The 23,316-nt window shown below is 34.6% G+C and overlaps 1 protein-coding gene across 1 annotated transcript in view; it reads left to right on the plus strand.

Moving 5' to 3' along the window:
- The window catches only part of NEK1 (NIMA related kinase 1), a 214,466-nt gene that overhangs the window by 170,061 nt on the left and 21,089 nt on the right, over nt 1-23,316 (plus strand). Inside the window, exons 27-32 of the mRNA XM_059374160.1 lie at nt 3,934-4,110; nt 7,554-7,674; nt 14,882-14,970; nt 15,065-15,312; nt 19,453-19,604; nt 23,096-23,304. Of these exons, the coding sequence (XP_059230143.1) occupies nt 3,934-4,110; nt 7,554-7,674; nt 14,882-14,970; nt 15,065-15,312; nt 19,453-19,604; nt 23,096-23,304 (996 nt within the window). The remainder of the gene's footprint in view (nt 1-3,933; nt 4,111-7,553; nt 7,675-14,881; nt 14,971-15,064; nt 15,313-19,452; nt 19,605-23,095; nt 23,305-23,316) is intronic.

Genomic DNA, 23,316 nt, shown 5'->3' on the forward strand with positions numbered 1-23,316 from the left:
TCTTACTTACATCTATACTGATTTAGGTCACCGGCAATCAGTATATATATATACACACAAAAATAAAATTAAATACAATAAAAGGATAGAATGTAACTGTAAACATGAAGTTTTCTAAGATTTAAAAAATGAGTTGATAAAATAAGAAAATTGGTTGAAAACAAAAGAGAAAAAAATTAAAATTGGAAGACTTATAAGAAGGAATCGTGAGAAAAACACCATGATTTCTATATATTATTTCACCCTGCACTGGAATTTTGCAGTTCAATGTGATCAGTAAATTTGGTCTTGGCTGGATGTTCTTGCTGATCTTCTGGGGGAGGGGCCTGTTGTACTGATTTTCAGGTTTCTTTGTCCTAGGCAGAGTTGCACCACCCATGCTAGGGGGCCAGGCCAAGTAAGCTGTGCTGGTTGCTCTATGTGGCTTTTGTTCCCTGAGGGCTCTCCACCCCCCAACTTTAGAAGATGAGAGTGAAAATGGCAGCCTCCTAGTCTCCAGCCCCAGGGCCCAAAGCTATCGCCCTCAACTCCTCAGTGTGCCCTTGGGGAAAGCAGTCCATTACTCTTGTCTCCCTGGTTTCCATCCATATTGCATGCTCACCCAGCTTGTGACTGTGCATTTCTTTCTTTTAAAAAAAATTTTTTTTTAAATATTTTATTTATTTGTCAGAGAGACAGAGCACAAGAAGGGGGATGGCAGGCAGAGGGAGAGGCAGACTCCCTGCTGAGCAAGGAGCCGCATGTAGGACTTGATCCCAACTTGAGCCTAAGGCAGATGCTTAATAGACTGGCTACCCAGGTGCCCCATTACCAAGCATTTCTATCTCAGGCATGGGACCCTATTTTGAGTCTCCAATCCCTGTAGACTCCTGTAGTGCACAGCCATGCTTCTCCTCCTGGTAGAAGCAGGGGTGGAGGGCGTGTCTCACCATAGTTCTGCAGCTTCCTGGGCCCCTGCAGTTCGTAGTTTATGGCAGTCCCAAGCTGAAAGCTCATTCTGGGGCTCACTAATTGCAGCCGGCTTTCCCATTCAGATACCTGGGAACCCTTCCGCACTCAGGTACCCCTTTTCTTTCTGTGACCCTGGAGGTCCTGAAGTCACACTGTCCCACCTAAGATTCTGGCCACTTCACCACCTGAGCATTTTTCAATCAGGATGTCCCTCACTAGAACAGACTTCTAAAAATTCTGATTTTGAGCTTTGCTGCCAAATCACTTTCTGGGGGTACCGGGTGGCTCAGTGAGTTAAGTGGCCGCCTTCAGCTCAGGTCATGATCTCAGAGTCCTGAGATGGAGCCCCACAGTGTGCTTCCTGCTCGATGGGGAGGCTGCTTTTCCCTGTCCCTCTGCCTGTTGCTCTGCCTACTTGTGCTTTCTATCTCTCTGTCAAATAAGTAAATAAAATTTTAAAACATGAAATTAAATAACAAAATTAAAATAAATCACTTCCTAGTAGCCAGCTTACGGAGGCTGTCTACCCCCATGCTTTAACTTCCCATATATTGCCTAAGTTCACTTCTCCGCACCTCCCATCCACCTTGCAGAAAGGGGCTGCTTTTCTATTTGTACAATTGCAGCAATTCTTTCCTTACATCTCTGTTGAGTTCACAGGTGTTCAGAATGCTTTGATAGCTATCTAGCTGAATTCCTGGGACCAGACAAAACTAAGGTCTCCTAGTCCTCTGCCAAAATGGAAAACTGGTAAATTGATTCTTACACAATGCATGTATTTTTGTCTTTATAATGGATGACATATTTTTCCTGTTTCCCTTCTAAATTATTATTTCCGGTTAAAATAAAGCTATTCTTTCTTTCTATGTGTCTCTGTAAAATTTTATATGCAGATACCTCACTGAAGTATTTTTTTAAATATATAGTTTTCCCCCTGAGATCTTAGATCTTCCAGATGTGAGGGTTATATCATCAGTGATTAAAAACTAGTGTTTTTTTTTTGGTCCAGTATTTATTCTGATTAGTTCTTTTTCTTCTTACTACATTCATAACTTGTTCTAAAGCAATCTTTAATAATGGTGCTAACTGGCATCCTTGTTCCTGATTTTAATACACATGATTTTATAGCTGAACACTTAGGCTGAATGAGCAAAAACACAGATGGGACCTCTGTCACAATTTGTTGATGAAGCTTGGTGTAGGGAAGATATTCAAAACATGAGCAACACTATAGTTTTGTTCTTGATTGATTAGGAAGAAGTAAGAGGTAATAGAACTCAAAAATACCTGTACACAACTTGTTTTCCTAAGGATGTTTACTGAACTAGGTACGGTTCCTGGTATCCTACTGTTTTGATAGGATTGCAAGCAGCACAAAGCACCCACTTAGCTTCAGTGATAATGATTTGAAATTGATATCAGTAAGGAAGACTCTGCCTTTCCCCAACCATTTCAGCCACCTGTGTGCAGATATAATACACAGAAAATTGAATTAAAAGGTATTAGAATTTCTCCATGTGGGTAGAGTGAGTTAAAGATGTATCTGAGAAAGTGATTTTTTTTTAAGATTTTACTTATTTATTTGTCAGAGAAAGAGAGCAAGCACACAAGCAGGGGAATCAGCAGGGAGAGGGAGAAGCAGACTCCCCTCTGAGCAAGGAGCCCAATGCTGGGCTCAGTCCCAGTACCCTGAGATCATGACCTGAGGTGAAGGCAAATGCTTAACTGACTGAGCCACCCAGGCATCCCGAAAAAGTGATTTTTAATGATGAACTTTAGATGGATTTTAATGAGGATGATGGTGGAGAGAAAACAGTAGGATCAGGGCATTATAAGTTCTGGTAGGGTCATATTTCTTAAAGTTGGGATAGTAGAGGGAGAGAAGTGGAAAAAAAGATGTTAGAAATTAGAAGGTGGAATATTTAGCTTTGAAAATTTTGAGGAGCTCTAGTTAGTGACAAGCTCTCTAAGATATATGATCACTGGAGTGATTGAGGTAGGGTGAAGATAAAAATCATTGGAGAGGAATTGAGAGGCCCAGAGACTGGAAGGATTATTAATGGAGATCTGGCAATCAACTAAATTAGTTAAGACAGAATTAGTGCTGGGCAGATCTCCTGACTGGGAGTTAGAAAGTAATGTCTTCAAGGAATGAATGGGAATAGCCTATGTATCTTACAGATAACTGCAATGAATTGTTCTGAGGTAAATCCATTCTCTCGCGGCATAGGTTAAAAGTATAGGGAGTTTAGGGGAACTGGGTAGCTCAGTTGGTTGAGCATCCAGCTCTTGATTTCAACTCAGGTCATGATCTCAGGATCATAAGATTGGGCTCTGTGTTCAGCAGGGAATCTGCTGGAGATTCTCTCAGTCTCCCTTTCCCTCTGCCCTTCCCTCCCTTCTAAAATAAATAAATCCTTTTTTAAAAAAAGTATGGGAAGTTTCTGAGCAATTAGAAATAACTAGCAATTCCAGAAACAAAACAGTTAGTTAATGATTTAAAAAATATTATGACACATGTGTGGTAGTTTCAATAAAAGGGAGAAGAAAGTAAATCATATGTTAATCATCCTAAATATCATTATGTATAGTTAAAATGAAATTTAGGGGATGCCTTGATGGCTCAGTCAGTTCAGTCTCTGCCTTCGTCTTGGGTCATGATCCCAGGGTCCTGGAATCAAGTCCTGCATTGGGTTCCTTGCTCAGTGGGGATCCTGCCTCTCCCTCTGCCTGCTATTCCCTCTGCTTGTGCTCTCTTTCTCTCTGACAAAAAAAAATAAAATAAAATATTTTTAAAAAATAATAAAATGAAGTTTAGCTGTCATATATCTTAATCATTTATCAACTTATAACAGAGCTTATTCAGAAACTGCCTGTTTTAAGAATGCAATTTCTAATTTTGCTGGAAACACCATTATAGGTAAAATTCAAGTTATTTTTGAGAATGTAGCATGATCATTCTTTTTTTTGTTGTTGTTTCAGAGACTTCTCCTGAAAGAGAGAGTTACAAACCTTTAATTACTGAAGAAGAAAAAGTAAAATATACTTCACTTGAAATGAATCCATCAGCTACTGTTAATTCTTCTGTTGAAACGAACAGTCCAGAGTTTAATGAAGCATCTTCACAGACGTCATTGAAGCCAGAAGGAAATGTGGATGGTATTTTAATAACTCAAAATGAGCTCTATTTAACTTGATAATACTTTAATTTCTTCTATATAAACAGGCCTTTATAAGCAGATCATCAGAATATGTGTAAATGTTTGGGTGATTCATCTCAAATTAGGTTCATTGTTTTTCTATGTTTAAGAGCTGGTCTGGATTTTTTAATGCTGCATAATAAATCGCCCCAAAATTTAGTGTTAAAACAAACAATACTTTCATTATATCTCCTGATTTTGTGTTTTAGGAATTAAGTCAAGGCTTGACTAATGTAACTTTTATAATTCATGTGCTTTTGTCTCTGGGATCACTGGTAATATTCAGCTAGCAACCTGGTCTGATGGGTTCAAGACGATTTCACTGGTGTCTTTTCAGATGCAGGTTGAAGTATGTGTTCAACTGGCCCCCTCTCCCTATTCATGTAGTCTCTACACCTTTCCATAATTCTTTCCAGCAAGGTAGACTGACTTCTTATATGGTGGCCAGGGCTCACAGATCCTAGGCAAAAGCTACTTATACTTTTAAAGCTAGTGTCAACTTGCACAGTATCACTTCTGGCATATTTCCTTGGTCAGAGCAGTCAAAACCAGCCTAAATTCAAAGGAGGTAAAACAGATCCCACCTATCCAAGTTAAGAGTGTTAAGGAATTTGTAGCCATTGGTAATCTGCCATAGTCTGCCACTGAATAAAAAAATATTTACATTTTCTTCCATGTGTAAAATGCACTTACCCCTTCTTAAAGCCTCATCTTGAGAAAGTGAGAGAGCCATGCATGAGCGTGGGGCCAGGCAAAGGAAGAGAGAAAGAGAATCCCAAGCAGGCTTCACACACAGCACGGAGCTGGGCACATGACTTGAGTCAAAATCAAGAGTCGGGCACTTAACTGATGAGCCACCCAAGCACCGCAAAGCCTCTTCTTACTAAAAGGGCTGAATGCCTAAAGCTGTTATCCAAGTCAGGCCTATGTAGAGGTGAATTTTTGGGGGTACAGTTCTTTAAGTAAAATTACTCTTAATCACAAGATCTATAAGTGAAAAAGATAAGTCCCTTGCCTTTTATATATCTAACATACAGTAGTGAAACAGGAATAGAGACTTCTTCACAAAAACAAGGAAAATAGGGAACACATATCAATCACTGGTCCATAGAAATTCTGCAACGCCAGTGAGGTATTGCAATGTCAGCTTGCTCCCTTTGCACCAAAGATAGTGCCCTTGCGGCCTTTCTAAACTGCATCTTTCTTTCCTCTGCAATCCAAGCTGATGGAGTTTCTGCAAGTTGAATTTTCTTAATTTTGTGGGCTTTGTATGAATGTTTTTGACATTCACTACATTTAACCACTCTTCTTTTTTTCTTTATTTCTTCATTCCTTCCCTTCCTTGACTTCATCTTTGACCAGTAAAATCTGTCCTGAGTTCAGTGTTTGTTTTAAGGCCATGTTTTCCCTTAAGAAAACTGCCTGGAAGGCATTAACTTGGACTTTCTCTTCTAAATTGTCCTCATAAACTATATAGTTCTTTCTTCAATTAATCTCTCTCCAACTTTATCAAAGCCTACTAAAGAAGCTAGCTGGAACTTTTAACATTCTGCTTAGATAGCATCTTAGCTAGATCATTGAGTCTCTTAGGTATGTTTTCTATCATCATTGTTATTCCAGGCACCATATTTTCTGGCACTGTAGAACAAGAATCTCCTTTTTTCACTACTAATCTCTCATCAGCAGTCTCCTTGAAGCACTTTTAACTTCTTCCGACTGCTGTGTCCCAAAACAAGTGCACACGTTTTAAGCTTTTGTTATGTCAGCACCTATTTTCATATAGGAAATTCTGTTTCAATATCTATTGCTGCAAAACAAATTATTCCCAAAACTTAGTGGCTTAAAATAACTTGTTTTATCTCACATTTTAGTGGGTTAGGAATTGGGAAGGTTCTCCTCCATGAGACATCAGTACCACTCATTGATATTCACGTCAACTGGGCTTATTCTGGAAGGGGCAAGATGATGTCATTCCATGCATGGTGTCTCAATAGAGCCTGTTTAGCTGGTTCCTACTCCTTATTTAGTCTCAGGACTTGCCATGTGGTTGTTCCAGAATAAACTTCCACGGTGGTTTAGGCTTCCATATTCTAATGTAGAAGCTGCCAATTTTCTTGAAGACTAGAGTTGGAACTGGCATAATCTTGAACTGTACTCAGTTAAGACAATCACAATGCCAGCCCAAATTCGAGGAGAGGGGATGTAGAGGCCCCCTCTACATGAGAGAAATGTCAGAGACCTTGCTGTATGTGTGACCATCTTTAATACACCATGATAATTTAAATAGTCTTACTTATTAGAATTATAGTTAATAGGTACCTTACGCCTTTTCTTTAAAGAAAAACAAAGCAGAACCCTGTTAGGCGTATAGTAGAGACTATACAGCCTAGTACAAGTCAGCAAATATCTCCTAACAAAGAGCCAGATAGTAAATATTTTAGATTTTGAGAGCAATACAGTAAAAAAATCTAGTTTGTAGAGTAAGTCATATTGGTATGGCTTAAGGTGCTAATGAACAATTATTCACTAAAAAATAACTGAAAGAGGGCACCTGGGTGGCTCAGTGGGTTAATAAACCTTTGCCATCGGCTCAGGTCATGATCTCAGGGTTCTGGGATCAAGCCCTGCTTCAGGCTCTCTGCTCAGCAGGGAGCCTGCTTCCACCTCTCTCTCTGTCTGCCTCTCTGCCTACTTGTGATCTCTCTCTCTCTGTCAAATAAATAAAGTCTTTAAAAAATAAGAACTAAAATATTTTTTTTCTTCCAAGTGCTTTCTTTATACAGGTGAATAAAAGAAATTATTTAAGTAACATAAAAACTTTAAGGACTGGTATAATATCAATTCTCTTTCTAAATAGGACAAGCTAATTTGAAATTTTAAAAATAGAGAATGAAAGATTGTATGGATTCCAGGAAAAAGGAGGGAGTGATGGTGGCTTAAACAAGAACATTGTGGGGCACGTGGATGGTGCAGTGGGGTAGGTGTCTGACTCTTGGTTGTGGCTCAGATCATGATCTGGGTGACTTAAGGTCAGGCCTTGCTCAGTGGGGAGTCTGCTTAAGACTCTCCTCCTGCTCCTGCCCGCCCATGCTTAAACATGCATGCATGTTCTTTCAATTACATAAGTAAATAAATGTTTAAAAAAACAAAGCACCGATAATCTGAATTGAAGAGGTAGAAGAGAAGTCAGCAAATGAAGACAGAACCTTTCTCATTAGTATTTACTTTCAGAAAGTAACCAAAGAATTAATAAGATTAAAGATCTACAGGTAAAATATTTAATTTTTTGTAATAAATAGTACATTAGCTTAAAACTAGGTAATGATAATTTATAGAATATTTATTCAGATATCTATGGATGGATTTTGCTGACATGTTTATTGTTATGTTCTTGATTTTCAGAAGCTGATGGCTTAGAAACAGAAGTTCTACAAGAGCCAGGTGGCGCAAATAAAGATGGTAGCTTGCCATGCACGATTATTGATGTGTGGATTAGTGAGATAAAAGAAACGAAGGAAACTGAGTATGTTACCTCTTTTTCCTTTCATTTCAAAACCTGGCTCCCTTTTTGTAATTCTTTTTTAAAAAATACTGTAATAACCTAATAGTGTACTATATCCTATTATTATAATGCCTTATAAAATAATTTAATTTTTGGAAAGATATTACATTCATGTGGTTCAGAAATCAAGTATGTAAAGATACAGAGTAAAACATGTCTTTCCCAACTCTGTCTTCATTCAGCAGATTCCCATTTTCTTCTCCTTCCAGATATTTTTAATGTACACAAAGCAAAAATGTCTCCTTCCCCTTTTTTTTTTTTTTAAAGATTTTATTTATTTATTTGACAGACAGAGATCACAAGTAGATGGAGAGGCAGGCAGAGAGAGAGAGGAGGAAGCAGGCGCCCTGCTGAGCAGAGAGCCCGATGTGGGACTCGATCCCAGGACCCTGAGATCATGACCTGAGCCGAAGGCAGCGGCTTAACCCACTGAGCCACCCAGGCGCCCCGTCTCCTTCCCTTTTAAATGAAGTTATTAGTATAACACATATGGTATTTTCACCTTTTTATTTTTAGTCAGTAACCCAGGAATTTTTTGTATTTTTTTTTTTTCTTATTTTATGGCTACTTAGTATTCTACTGTATGGATACACCACAACTCAGCAAGTCTTTTACATTAATTGATATCCTACATTAATTGATATTTCAAATGATGTTTCAATGAATAACAACCTTTTACATAAGATTATTTTGCATGTATATACATATATCTGTAGGATAAATGCTTAAATGCATAGACGTTAACTTCCTTTGTCAATTGCATTCTTATAAATTGCATTTGTAATTCAGTTACTGTTCTTTACAGGGTTTGTACTAATTTAAATTCTCAGAAATAATGTATGAAATATCTAATTTCCCCCAGCCCTGCCAAACTTATGTCAAAGTTTTTTATTTTTGCCACTCTGATTGGTTAAAAAATAGTATCTTGGTTTGGGTTCTTACTTTATCCATCTCTTATTATTGGTAAAGTGAGCACATTTTTTTCAAAATGTTTAAGTTTCATGTGTATTTCTTATGTGAGTTCTCTGTATGTATATATTTGATCCATTTTAAAAATTAGTAAGAACTTTTTAAATATTAGAGATACTTGACATGCAGAAGTTTTTTTTTAATTGTCATATTTACCTGGATTTTAATAATCATTCAGAGATATTTGGTTCTTTCTAAGATTCTCAAAGAATTTTTCAATCTTTTTTCTAGTACTTTCAATGTGGGTACTTTTTACATTTAAATCTTTAATCTATTTGGAATTTATTCTGGAGTAGGGGTTTAGTTTTTCTTCAGATGGCTATCCTGTTTCCTACTTGTGTTTATTAAAAAGTTCATCTTTCCTGCATACATTAAAAAATGCCACTTTTAATACATACTGAATTTTCTTAATTTTGTTCTTTTTCAGTTTTCTTGGCTACTTTTGCTTGTGTAATATTTCCTTTGAATTTAGAATTTACTAAATTTTGCCTAACTTCCCCAGGAAAAAAATCAATTGGTATTTTATTGAGATATTAAATTCATAGATTAACATAGGGAAAATCAGCATGATGTTTTCTTCCTGTCCATGAAGAACCTGATAGGCCTTTCTTTTGAGTAAGTTTTGAGTATTTTTATAGTTTCCTTCATCTAGACTTTACACTTTTATTGGTAAGCCCTATTCATAGAAATATTCTTTTGTTTGGTGTTATAAATGGTCCCTCTTCCATGAGATCTTATAACTAGAAGGTTGTGTATATGAAAGCTTAGATTTCTTTATATAGATTTTGTACTGCACTATCTTATTGATACCTACTATTGTTCAGGATAGATTTTCAGTTGAATCCTTTGCTTTTTTCAGATATACAATTATATCATATGAAAACAGTGATGATTTTATGTCTTTCCAATTTTTTTAACACTGATTTTTTTTCTCTGTAATTGCCTTCATTAGTTTCTTTTATATAATGTCAAATATTGGAAATAGGGAGTACCTCTGTGTTGTTCTTGACTTTAGTGAAGATGCTTCTCTTCTTAACCATCATTAGGCATGACTATACCTTTTAACTAAGATAGTTTCTATTGATACTTTGATTTTTTTTTAAGTTAGGAATGAATTTTGCCAAATAGTTTTTATTCTCTATGGAACTGCTTATATATATGTTTTCCTTTCTTTATTAGTATAGCTAACTTTTGAATGACACAGTTTTGAGCTGCATGGCAGCTCGTTCTACACATGGATTTTTTTTTCCAATAAATATATTGGAAAATTTTTTGGAGGTTTGTGGCAATTTGGGGAAAAAAAAAACTGGCAGGGGAACTGTGTAGCTTGGAATACGGACAAAAATAAAAGTTCGGGATTTTAAGACTACAGTAGACGGGGGCACCTGGGTGGCTTAGTGGGTTAAAGCTGCTGCCCTTGGCTCAAGTCATGATCTTAGGGTCCTGGGATCGGGCCCCGTGTCAGGCTCTCTCTCTCTGTGCCAAATAAATGAATAAAATCTCTAAAAAAAAAAAAAAAAGAAGAATACAGCATATAATACATATAACATGCAAAATATATGTTTATCAACTGTGTTATCATGAAGGCTGTGGTCAACAGTAGTCTATTAGTAGTTAAGTTTTGGGGGAGTCAAAATTTACACACACATTTTTGACTGCATAGGGGATTCAGCCAGCACCCCATCCCTCCACACTGTTCAAGGGTCAACTGTATAATTAATTACATTAATGGATTACTTAACATAAACCATCCTGCATACCTTAAGTAGTTTCTTTTTATTCATGACATACTATTTTAAGGTAATTACATATTTTAGAATTTTTATATTGATACTTGCAAGAGTCATTTGCAGTTCCTTTTGGTTGTGGGAAATTATTGTTGGATTTTGTCATCATTATGGTTCCTTTATAAAAAATAATTGGAAGTTTCTTCCATTGCCATTGTCTGTAACAGGGACCATCAATCCTTTTCTGTAAGAGCCAACTAGTAAAAATTTCAGTGTCGGGTAGACTATTTGGTTTGTGATACAGCTACTCAACTCTGCCTGAGTAGTGCAGAAGCAGCCATTGGTGTTACATAGACAAATAAGTGTGACTGTTTTGATACAACTTTATCTATAAAAATAGGAAGAGGGCTGGACTTGGACATGAGTACACACAAAAAATGCCAAAATGCTTGTTATAAAAAATGCTTACAGCAAATAATTTGAAATAGTCTAAATAATCACTAATAAGGAAATAGCTAAAAATATTGTGTTTCTCTATACTACATAGCATATCTAGCACTTAAACACAATTTGAAAATAAAAGTTCCATTTCTAAAGCCATTCAACAAAACAATATCTGATTTATTAAAGACGTAAAGGTCAACAAATAGAAAGGATGCACCCTAGTAATTAATATCCACAATTCATAAAGAACTTGGCAAATTAAGAAATAAAAGATCAAAGCCCAAGAGAAAAATGGGGAAAAATATGAATATAGCTGTTTACAAGGGAGGAAAACACATATATGGCTAGTAAATACAATACAGTGAGAAAAAAGACATCAAATTCCTAAGTTCTTTGACTAACTTTACTCAGGGGAGAACTATGAATGCATGAATGTCAGATACTTGTTCTTCCTCAAAGAAGAGGAGTAAATAAGAGGTGGGCCAAGAGTCCAGATGTTTTCCTAGTGAAAGTTTCTTCACAAAAATAACAGGAAGCCAGGAGGAAGGCAAATAATAACATCAAATACTGGTGTGAGGTTGGGCCCTAGGGCCCATTGATACATTGCAAGCACACATAAGAATTGGGAGAGCCAGTTTTGAAATCCATTTGCTGATTTTGTTACTTTAAAATGTGCATATCTAGGGCTCCTGGGTGCTGAGAAGGTCAAGTGGTTAAGTGTCTGCCTTTGGCTCAGGTCATGATCCCCCGGTCCTCCTGGGGATGAGCTCCACATGGGGCTCCCTGCTGAGGAGCTTCTTCCTCCCTGATTCTCCCTCTCACACTCCTCCTGCGTGTGGTCCCTCTTGCTCTGTCAAATAAAGAAATAAAATCTTTTTAAAAATAATAATAATATATATCCTGTAATAATACATCTTTTATTTTTTGGTATCTACTCTAAGATTACTTACAATGAGCACAAAGAGGCATATGCAAGAATGTTTATTGTAGGAGAATCATAACAAATAATTTGAAAGAGTGTAATCATTAATAAGGAAGCTGCTAAAAATAAAGAAGTTTCTGTATACTGCACTGTGGACAGTAGATAGCACTTTAAAGAATAAAATGTAGCTTCATGTATCAGTATGGAAATATGCCCCAATTATCAAATGATTAATATGATAGTACTGAATAAAAAGGCATTTCTATATGTTAAAATAACACAATTTCTCTAAAATTCAAGGAAAAATATGGGAAGATATATACCAAGCTGATGGCAGGGTGGGTAACTAAGAGTTGATGGGCATTCAGCATATGACAGTGGGTCATTTCCAGGATTGTTTCTACCTTTTGGCTGTTGAAAATGTTTGTATGAATATTTGTGTACAAGCTTTTATTTGCAGACCCATATTCTTTTGAGTGTATAGCTGGGAGTAGAATTGCTGCAGCATCTGGTAATTCTGTGTTCAACTTTCTGAGGAAGCAAGGAACATTACATTTTCAGTGAAGAAAAGTGTTACTTGTATGATTAGAAATGAAAACTTTGAAAATCAAAAATAGAAAAATTTTCAAAATTTAAACCTGAAAAAGTAAAAAATTATTTAAATTTGAGAAGCATTAAAAAGAATTAGGAAAACAAAAACTGCTTATAAGCCAAACTTGCAGAGATAAGTTACTGGTACTGTTGTTGTTTGTTTTTTTGTTGTTGTTTTTATTGCAATATAGTTGACACAAAATGTTACACTAGTTTCTGACAGCTCTGTACTTTATACTGTGTTATCACCAGTGTAGCTATCATTTATCACCATACAACACTGTTACAATACCCTTGACTATATTCCCTATGTCTGTGTTCCCTTTATCCTCATGACTTACTCATTCCATAACTGAAACCACGGACCTCTTACTAACTAACCCCTACCCCCCTACCCCTATGCCCATCTTCTCACTCCCCCTTCCTTCTGGTAACTACCAGTTATTTCTCTGTATTAATGTCTCTGTTTCTGCTTTTGTTTGCTTCATTTGTTTGTTCATTTGGTTTTTAGATCCCACATATAATATGTGAAATCACATGGTTCTTATATTTCTCTCTTTGACTTATTTCACTGAGCATGATACCCTCTGTGTCCACCTGTGTTGTTGCAGATGGCCAGATCTCATTCCTTGTTATGGCTATATAATATTCCGTGTGTGTGTGTGTGTGTGTGTGTGTGTGTGTGTGTATTCATCTGTCAGTGGACACTTGGGTTGCTTTCAAATCTTGGCTATTGTTAATAATGCTGTAATAAACATAGGGATACAGAGATCTTTTCAAATTAATGTTTTCTCTGGATAAATACCCAGTAATGGAATTACTGGATTGTATGGTATTTCTATTTTTAATTTCTAGAGGAAACTGTACTGTTTTTTGTAGTAGCCACACCATTTACATCCTCACCAGCAATGCATAAGGATTCTTTTTTTTTTTTTTTCTCTCTTTTTAAGATTTGTTTATTTATTTGTCTGGGAAAGAGAGAGAGCACAAGCAGGGAGAGTATCAGGGAGAAGGAGAAGCAGACTCCCTGCTGAGCAAGGAGCCCAATGTTGGGCTCCATTCCAGGACCCTGGTATCATGACCTGAGTGAAAGGCAGACAGACGCTCAGCCAACTGAACCACCCAGGCCTCCCAAGGATTCCCTTTTTTTCACAGTCTCATCAACACTTACCTCTTGTCTTTTTAGTGATAGCATTCTAACAGATATGAGATGATATCTTACTTGGTTTTGATGTGCATTTCAAATCAAATGCAAATGATTTGATTAGTGATGATGAGCATCTTTTTCTGTGTTTGTTTGAAACCTTTGGACTGTATTCTTCCAGTCTTTAAATTTTTGTTAAAAAAATATATATAATACATGAATTTAATTCCAGCTTTATTGAGATAAAACCTGTCAGTTCTTTACCTTTTTTCCTCAATTAATTCACTTTCTTTTAGTGTTAAAACTTTTTGGTGCATATCATTCTATATTTTATACTGTGCTACATACCATTTTTTTAAAAAGATTTTATTTATTTATTTGACAGCCAGAGATCACAAGTAGGCAGAGAGAGAGAGGACAAAGCAAGCTCCCTGCTGAGCAGAGAGCGCGATGCGGGGCTTGATCCCAGGGCCCTGGGATCATGACCCAAGCCAAAGGCAGAGGCTTTAACCCACTGAGCCACCCAGGCGCCCCTACATACCATTTTTTGAAACCTAACATTATTTAATGCAAGTCGATCTGTAGATTACTTTGCTTACTTAATAAAATATTTTATTTATAAATTTATCAATTTATTTTATTAATTTATTTTATTTCTTTTACTTATAAAATATATTATTTATATTATAAATAAGTTGCAATATATATTAAATAAATATATAAATATTTATGTTTCTACTTTGTTTACTTAAGTATATTATTTTACTTATATAATATATATTAGATATATTTATTTACATTTAATTTATTTATAGACTGTCATTCCACAGTATTTCACATAGATTTCTGTTTCATTTTCTTAACAGCTGCATAATATTTTATAGTATTAGTATGGTACAGTTTTATATTTTCTGCTGTTAAGGGGCATTTTGATTGCTTAAAGTAGTGGTTCTCAAATATTAGCAAAGATTAGAATAACTTTGATATTTATTAAAATAAATTGCTGGACTTTATCCCCCAAAGCTTCCGATTGATAGGTCTGGGGTAGGCCCTGAGCAATTTGCATTTTGAACAAGTTTCTGTGTGTTCCTAATGTCTAGGGAACACATTTTGGGAACCATAGTTATAAGAAACGGTGAGTCTGGTTTTTGTGACTGATTAGGGATTATGATTGAAGGTTTTAACAGGGTAAAAAATACAATGTACTTATGAGAGAGAAAAATATATATATATATCCACATACATAAATGAGGAAAATATTTGGAAGAGGGACCACAGCATGCTAGTGAACTTGTACTCCTTTTTTTTTTAATTTGGGAGTGCTTTTATTTCTAGTAAATTGCATTTCTACTGATGTATCCTTCTGTGCAGGATGGAAGATAGGATCACTGCTCAGCAAAATGAAGTTTCTGAAGATGAAATCCCAAGGAATGTGGACCACCTTAGTGAAGTCGATATAAGTAAGCCTCATGTTAAATACTGTGCTTTTCTCAGTATCACATAGAGCTTAAGTACTGTATAGACTTATCACAAAATCTTTCCTTTATATCACAGGACCTGAAATAAGTGATTCTCAGCACCCTAAATGTGATATAGATAAACCTGTGCAACCAGAGCCATTTTTCCATAGAGTGGTTCTTTCAAAACACTTGAACGTAGTCTCTCAAATTCAGTCAGTTCTGTGTTCACCAGAAGAATCCTTTCCGCTTCGCTCTCGCTCTGATTCACCACCAAAAAATAAAAACCAGAGTTCCTTGCTGATCGGACTTTCAACTGGTCTATTTGATGCAAACAACCCAAAGGCAAGTATACACCTCCAATGGAAAATATCTGTTTTAGTAACATTTCTTATTTATTGTTTTTCTTTAATAAGCCATAATACTGAGTTTTAAACTCTTACACACACACATAAACAAAAAGAACAAAAAACTTCCATCTTCTCTGGGATTCTGAAAAGAAGTTGCCATTGAGAGTAAAATTGAGTACACTGAGAGTACCATTAGGATAAAAACTATTTCATTGGCTCCTTGTTCAGGATTCTTTTTATAGGGTCTACTTTTATTTAAGTAAAATCCCTCTTACACCATTTCCCTTCCTCACTACTCAATCCAACTTCCGTTTTTCATATAAGACTAAACTTAAGCAATATATGTTAAGGAGACAGAAATGTGTTTGCCTAATTTGATATAGAAAGGGTAATAGATATTCATATGCACTTTCTGGCAAAAAATTTTCAAACGTCTTTTTTCACTTGGTATTTTTGAAAATATGTAACCAATTTTTTATTAAGAAATTACAATATTATCTCTATAGAAAATTTTAAAATATAAAGAAATCACTTATTTTGTTAGATTTTATATATGTATTACATATATAAAACTTTTTGTTAAAATAGAATATTATGCATATTTTTATAACCTGCTTTTCTGTTAATATGTACTATAAAATTATTACAAATGTTAATATTATAAATTATTACCAAAATAGCATTTTGTCATATCATCAAATAATCTCATATTATCTAGAATCACAAATTCCATTAAGCTGCTATGCTATATATAATTTTTTTAACTAATCTGTTTTTATTGTTGGGCCTTTAGCTTTCAGTTTTTGTTATAGTAACCACCTACACCTGTATCTTTGACAATAGCCACAATTATTTTCATAAAGTAAATTTCTGTAAGTGGAGTTCAAAAGTTATATTGGATATTGCCTGATTTGCCTTTAAGAAATAGCTTATAATGCCTCAGTAGTATGTAAGAGTCTGTATTCTAAAAAGCACCAACAGTTATCATTCAATTAAAAATTTTATATTTAGTGAGTGAGTAATTATATTTTTTTAAAAAAATTGTGTTTCTATGTTTACCAGTGAGGTTGAACATTTTTCATGTATGTAAGCCTAAATGGGAATGAATTACCTGAATTCTTTTATCCTTTTTAAATATGTCATTTTGATTTTCAATTTAATTTTCAAATTGGATCTGTTTTATTTTTTGGAGTGTTTTCTTATGCTTATTTTAAATGTAGAGATTGCTAAATTCTCCCACTTGTCTAATAGCAGTCAAGTTTTCAAAGATAATGAACTGTGAAAACAAATTTATGATCTTCAGAATTTGAGAATATGTGACCATCATGTAAAATATCCTGTAAATGTCAAGGATTAAGTCAAATTGGTTGATAGTGCTATTCAAGTCTTCTTTATCTTTACTACTTTTTTATCTATCTAGTTATATTATTTTTTGAGAAAAAACTAATTATCTATCTTTTCATTTGTGTCAAATTTTGTTCTGTGTATTTTGAAACTTTGTTACTGAGTGAATAAAAATTTAGTATTACTATACCTTCTGGATGAATTGATAGGTTTATTATTATGAAAGGTCACTTTTTGTTTGATAGTGTTCATCTTCTGTGTCTTACTAATTATCTCTCTGCTTATCAGTTACTGGAAAAGGAGTATTGAAATTTCTAGTCAATTGAATACAAATTAATAATCTTTATATCTTCTTTATAATTGCTTTCTTTATCATTATGAAATGACTCTCCTTATTCTTGGTCATATCACCTGTTCTAAAATCTATTTTTTCTGGTTGTAATATAGCCATTCTAGCTTTCTGATGATTATTATTTGTTAAGGATACATACACATTATTTTACATTATTTTACACACACACACACACACACACACACACACACACAAACATTAACTTGTAATTGCACTGACTTTCATGTAAAGTAGATTTTTTTTTTGTAGCTGTCACATTGTCAGGTCTTGCTTTTTAGTCAGTCTGACAACCTCTTTTATTTAAAGTGATTAGGCCATTTACTTTTTTTTTTGGCCATTTACTTTTCATGTAATTTTCGATATATTATTGGTATGATTAAATTTAAACCTACCATTTTGTTATTTGTTTTCTATTTGTCTCATCACTTTTTCTATTCTTATTTTACTTTTATTCTCCCTTCTTTTGGATTGAGTATTTTTAACATTTTGTTTTATCTCTATTATTTGCCAGTATAGATATTTTCAAAAACTTAGTTGTAAATTTTAGCTCTCAAGATGCAATTTTAGCTTTTTACAGTCTTCAAATAATATCATATCACTCACATATGACATAAGAACCTTTTCACAGTGTATTTCCACCCTCTTGTCTATAGTTTTGGCATTGTTCTCTTATATTTTATATCCACATGTTACACACACCACAATAAATTGTTATTGTTTTTGCTTTAAACATTATCAGGAATAACAGAAATAGCCTTTGTCTACCAACGTGTGGTTCTCTTCATTTTTAGAAAAAGTAGAACTTAACCCAAAACAAAAACACCTAAAATACTTATCAAAGAACACTGCACATGAAACATTTTTAATATAGGACAGATAGCTGTTGGACTGATGGGTGCATATACCCATTTCCATGCCTAGAGGAAAATTGCCAAATTCCATACCTCTTGAAATTTCTTTCTACTGTGTTATTTTACCTTAGGTTAGGAAAGCTATTATAATTAGTGAAATGAATAAACTAAAATTGAGATTTCTTTTTAGCCAGGATGAAAATTTATCTCAGCCTAACAAAGGTTGCATCTTTTATATAGAGTCCTCTTGAATTTAAGTGTATAATGCATATATGCTCTATATTTTTATTGATTAGCATTTATCTGGAGAAACTGTTACCATATGCGTATTTTGCACACTATTGGTTTATAATATACATGATTCAAATAATAAACAAGTCAAGCATAAATTCTGCTGACAGTGGGAGATTCAGTAAAAGATATACTTTCAGTACCATCATTAAGTGTTTTAACAAGCAACCTATCTACCCATCTTGTAGTTCATAACCATCTTTTTCTTGTGCTATAATATGTAAATTATGTTCAAATATTGGAAATCTGTCCTCCTTTATTTTCAAAAACAGATTGTACCAATTAATTTGGCAAAGTATATAAATTTTCATTAATATGCTAAACATTATGTTTTCTTCACAGTCTCCAATCTGGTATAGGATTCTTACCAGGGCCTTAGGAGTTACATTTCAAATCTCAACAGGTTCCTTTAGGTTTATTAACCAAATTCTGAGACTTATGTATATAGACATTTGTTTGATCATCCTGCCTATCTATCACATTCTAATTGCTGATAGGTTGGTGGACAGGGGCACTTTCTTCTATCCCTGGTCTTTCCCAAACAAATTCAAATTTTAGACACCTCAACTGTACATTGTTTTTTTTTCTCAAGTCAGTTCCTTTTTACCTGCTGCTATAAATGATTCTCCATACAAACATCAAAGTACCTGTCTTTCCACCCTTACCCTCCTTTGGGAAAGGCTGCAATTACAGTCCATTGTTTACGGAAGTGATGTTAGACTTTTTTTTTTTCACTAATATGAAGTTTTTTTATTTAACTGTTGTTGGCTACCCAGCAGCTCCTAGGATGAATGATACAAAGGGCCACCAATTATATGTGATATGCTTTGCAAATCTTCAGACAAACTCAGTTCAGGATTTGGGAAAAATATATGGGGAAAATTGGCCAGTGAGAGAAAGAGATACAAGGAAAGAGGGACAGTATGGGTCTTGAGTGAGAAGGAGCAAATTGGCAGTTTCTGGCACTGCCAATTTCTGACAGATTTCTAATTCCATTCCCTGGGTATACTCTGACTAAACACCTCTCCTTGCCTTTAAATGGTGAATAAAGTGAATCCCTATACCTTGAATTTTGAAACCTAAGCATAACTCACTTGTTTAGTTTTCCTCACTGAAAAATTACAGAGCTAAAATTCAAGAAAATTAAGTTCTAATCTTAGATGAGTCACTTCTGAAACTTCTAACTCTAAATATATGATATAAAAAATTAGTATTAGCTCTAACTTTCTAATTTTTTAATTTCATTTTTATTTTCTAATAATCTTACTCCTACTAAGAAGTCTGTTGACTTTTTTAGATGTTGAGGACATGTTCACTTCCAGATCTCTCAAAATTGTTCAGAACATTGATGGATGTTCCCACTGTAGGAGATGTATGTCAAGACAATCTTGAAATAGATGAAATTGAAGATGAGCATATTAAAGAAGGACCTTCTGATTCTGAAGACATGTGAGCATGATGTCATTAATAAATACTAGCACTAACAGAATTTCTGAGTTTATGTGAACTTTGGAGATGTAACTCACCTAAACAATTTTAAAAAATTATCTGTAGCTGTTAATTCACCACTCCTTTATCTTTTTACAACATATTTAAAGTACAGTCATACAAGTTTTGATATGTATATTAGCCTCTAAGTAATATAATGACTGACCCTCATTTGGGGAATATGAGTGTGCTTTCTGTCATATTCAGCACTGAGCATCTAGCACATTGACTTGTCCATGGTACATGTTTAATAAATATTGTTTAAATGAAGGAATATTAGCAGAATAATGACTGTTTAACAGTTTAACACCACATGATACAGGAATTGCAATGGAAAATTGTGAGATATGAACTATTCTACAGTTCCCCAGGGAAAAGACCAGAAAGCCTCTACATCTCTCTCCTGCTATATATGATTTCGAAACCATGACAGTGGGAACTTAGCAGGTAGTTTAGTTGTTTTGTTTGCATGTGTGTGGGCACATGTGTGTTCTGCATGTAATTTAATTGCTTTCGCAAAATTCCTTTCTTCATGATTCATGGGGAATTTAGAATCTATGAGGCAAATTTAACCAACCCTTCTGAGAACTATAGGAAGTGATAGCCCCTTGGACAGGACAAGTAAGCCCTCTCACCCCCTCAGACAAATGTTACCCAATATGGGGGGAAAATAAAGTGTTCGAGAAGGTATAGTGTATCCAGATCACCAGGAAAATATGGCATAAAATATTGGGACTTTTATGATTTATTTTCTGATATTTTTGAGCTTAAGTTTCTATATTTTACATCTTTTAATAGAAAAAAACTGTCAGTCTCTTGATTTCCTGCCCCCCTGCAATAGTTGAGCCAGAGCCACTGTATCTAGCACTATTTTCTGGTATTATGTTTGTTTGTTTTTCTTAAGTCGTGCCTCTTGTTTCTTAAATTTTTAACCAAACTGTTTCTATTAAAGGTTTTTTCACCCTTTTTTTCATGTCTCATACTGTTCTTTATATTTTTGCTAGTGTCCTCAGATTTTACAGGAAGTTACCCTTTTATCCTTGTTTTCTTCTGCTTAGGGGTAGTCATCAGCACTTCATGTGTTTTTATTGAGCCTCTTGGGGAACATGACAACATATCAGCACCTTTGTGGTTGACAGAGTGCTAGGTACAGTTTTTCCTCTAGGTGTTTATAAAGTCATCAGTTTTTATCTGACTGCACAGCAATTTGTTTGTGGCTTGTGTTCTTTTAATTACTAGTTGATGACAGAATTTTATTTTAAAATTGAAGTTTAGAAGCTTTTAATATTAACTTAAAATTTTAAAAACCGAGTTATTTTTTAAAGTAAATTAGTCCATACCACAAAATTTTCCTTGGGATTTTTTTCTTTTTCTTTTCTTTCTTTTTTTTGGGGGGGCGGGGTGTCCAAACTTCACTCAAGGTCCTACAATAAAATCTACTAAAATGTGAATTCAAGGCCAGATTTTAAAATGGATCTTTTTTTTTTTTTTAAAGATTTTATTTATTTGACAGAGAGAGAGAGAAATCACAAGTAGGCAGAGAGGCAGGCAGAGAGAGAGGAGGAAGCAGGCTCCCTGCAGAGCAGAGAGCCCGACGTGGGGCTCGATCCCAGGACCCTGGGATCATGACCTGAGCTGAAGGCAGAGGCTTTAACCCACTGAGCCACCCAGGCGCCCCTAAAATGGATCTTTTAAAAAAGATGTTAGTCTTATACTTTTCTTATAATGGCAGACTTGGCAGCCCCATTTACTTTAATACCATCTGTGCTGGGCACTAATTCTGCTGGGTTGGCCATAGTAAGATTTTGTCAACAGATTATTTGTCATTGTTGTAATGGTACATAGCAGATGTGCATATTATGTAATTAAATATAAAGTTCAATGTTACTAATAGGGTGATCCATAAGATTAGACATATTCTCTCATTCTAATTAGATGCTTTGCTTTTCTATACCTGCTACAAAGTCGGAGTGTAGAAGTTTGTACACATAAATACTAAATAGAGATATTTCTACTTTAAAAGAGTATTTTCTTTTCCATTAATGGAAGTTTTATTTAAGATCTTGTATAATACCATTTCTATATTAGTTTTCAGTAAATACTTGTTTGACTGGAATCTAAACTTGAAGGCTTTAATCAACTTTTATGTTCTATTCAGCATCGCTTTTCTGGTGGATGAAATCCTCAACATCGTACATAATCTCTTTCAGAAGACTTCACTTATCTAAAATTTCAATGAACTCTTAATCTACAGACTTTTCCCTTTGCATGCCACTTTAGTAGAAAGAGGCAAATTAAGATAAATAAAGTTGATGAGTACATTCTTGGGGTATTGTAGAAGTGATAAGAAGACCTAGATTTCAATCTTTATTTGCTATTTATTGACTGTATAACCTTGAGCAAATAATTTAAACACTTTAATTCTGTGTCCGTATCTCTAAAATGAATTATGAGTTATGTGTAGATAAAATTTTAGTAATAGGCTAAAACTGCTTAATAAACTAAAGTACTATATAAATCAAGGGTAGTATTTACATAAATTAATTAATTCCAGCATCTGTAATCCCTTGAAAGTAAAATTAATATCCTGAACAGTGCCTTGGAAACAAGATAATCCAGTGAAGATTATTATGGTTAGTATATTCTAATTACTCAGTAAAGTCCATTTGTTATGTATTTTAGAAATGTTTTCAAGAATAAGCATCGAAAGATAAGATTTCTGATGACTTTTATTTACTAGGTCATACTATTCACCTGAACATATAATTCCATAAGTATTTCCATTTCTGAAAGTTCAAATATCTAATGAGTGTTTATATGGAAAGCCTTTCATATAGTATACTACTATTATACATCTACATGAAGATTTTACTAAATGTTCAAAATTACATAGAAGAAAAATATTTGAATATTCAGTATTTTTTTTAGAAAGCATGTAAAAAAATCTCTTTAGTCTAGCCCCAGTGGGTTAAAGCCTCTGCCTTCGGCTCCAGTCATGATCCCAGGGTCCTGGGATCCAGCCCCGCAGCATCGGGTTGTCTGTTCAACAGGGAGCCTGCTTCCTCCTCTCTCTCTGCCTGCCTCTCTGCCTACTTGTGATCTCTGTCTGTCAAATAAATAAATGAAATCTTTAAAAAAAAAATACTGAAACAGTCTTTCAAAATTTAAGCAATGTATAATATTGATAGTTCCGTTAATCTCTTTTAGCAGATCAGGATCATTTTAAACAAGTTCATCTTCCAGCTTATGTATTCTAGAATGTGTCATGTGCTATATTTATAATTGTATTAATCTTCAGTTACTTTGTTAAAAACCACTATGTAGGTTTTTTCAGATTTCTTTTTATCTACTATTAGTACTTTTAAGCAGAAAGGAGTACATGTATATTGAAGTAAAATTTCAAAATAAGGTGACATTTTGGTAATGTTTAGTTTAACTTTTTAAAATTTCAGTGTTTTTGAAGAAACTGACACAGATTTACAAGAGCTTCAGGCCTCTATGGAACAGTTACTTAGGGAACAACCTGGTGAAGAATACAGTGAGGAGGAAGAATCAGTCTTAAAGAACAGTGACATAGAGCAGACTGCAAATGGGACAGATCTGGCAGATGAGGATGACAATCCCAGCAGTGAAAGTGCCCTAAATGAAGCATGGCACTCAGGTACATAGTAAT

Source organism: Mustela nigripes, chromosome 1 (assembly GCF_022355385.1).
Source record: "Mustela nigripes isolate SB6536 chromosome 1, MUSNIG.SB6536, whole genome shotgun sequence".
In the NCBI taxonomy this organism is placed as follows: Eukaryota; Metazoa; Chordata; class Mammalia; order Carnivora; family Mustelidae; genus Mustela; species Mustela nigripes.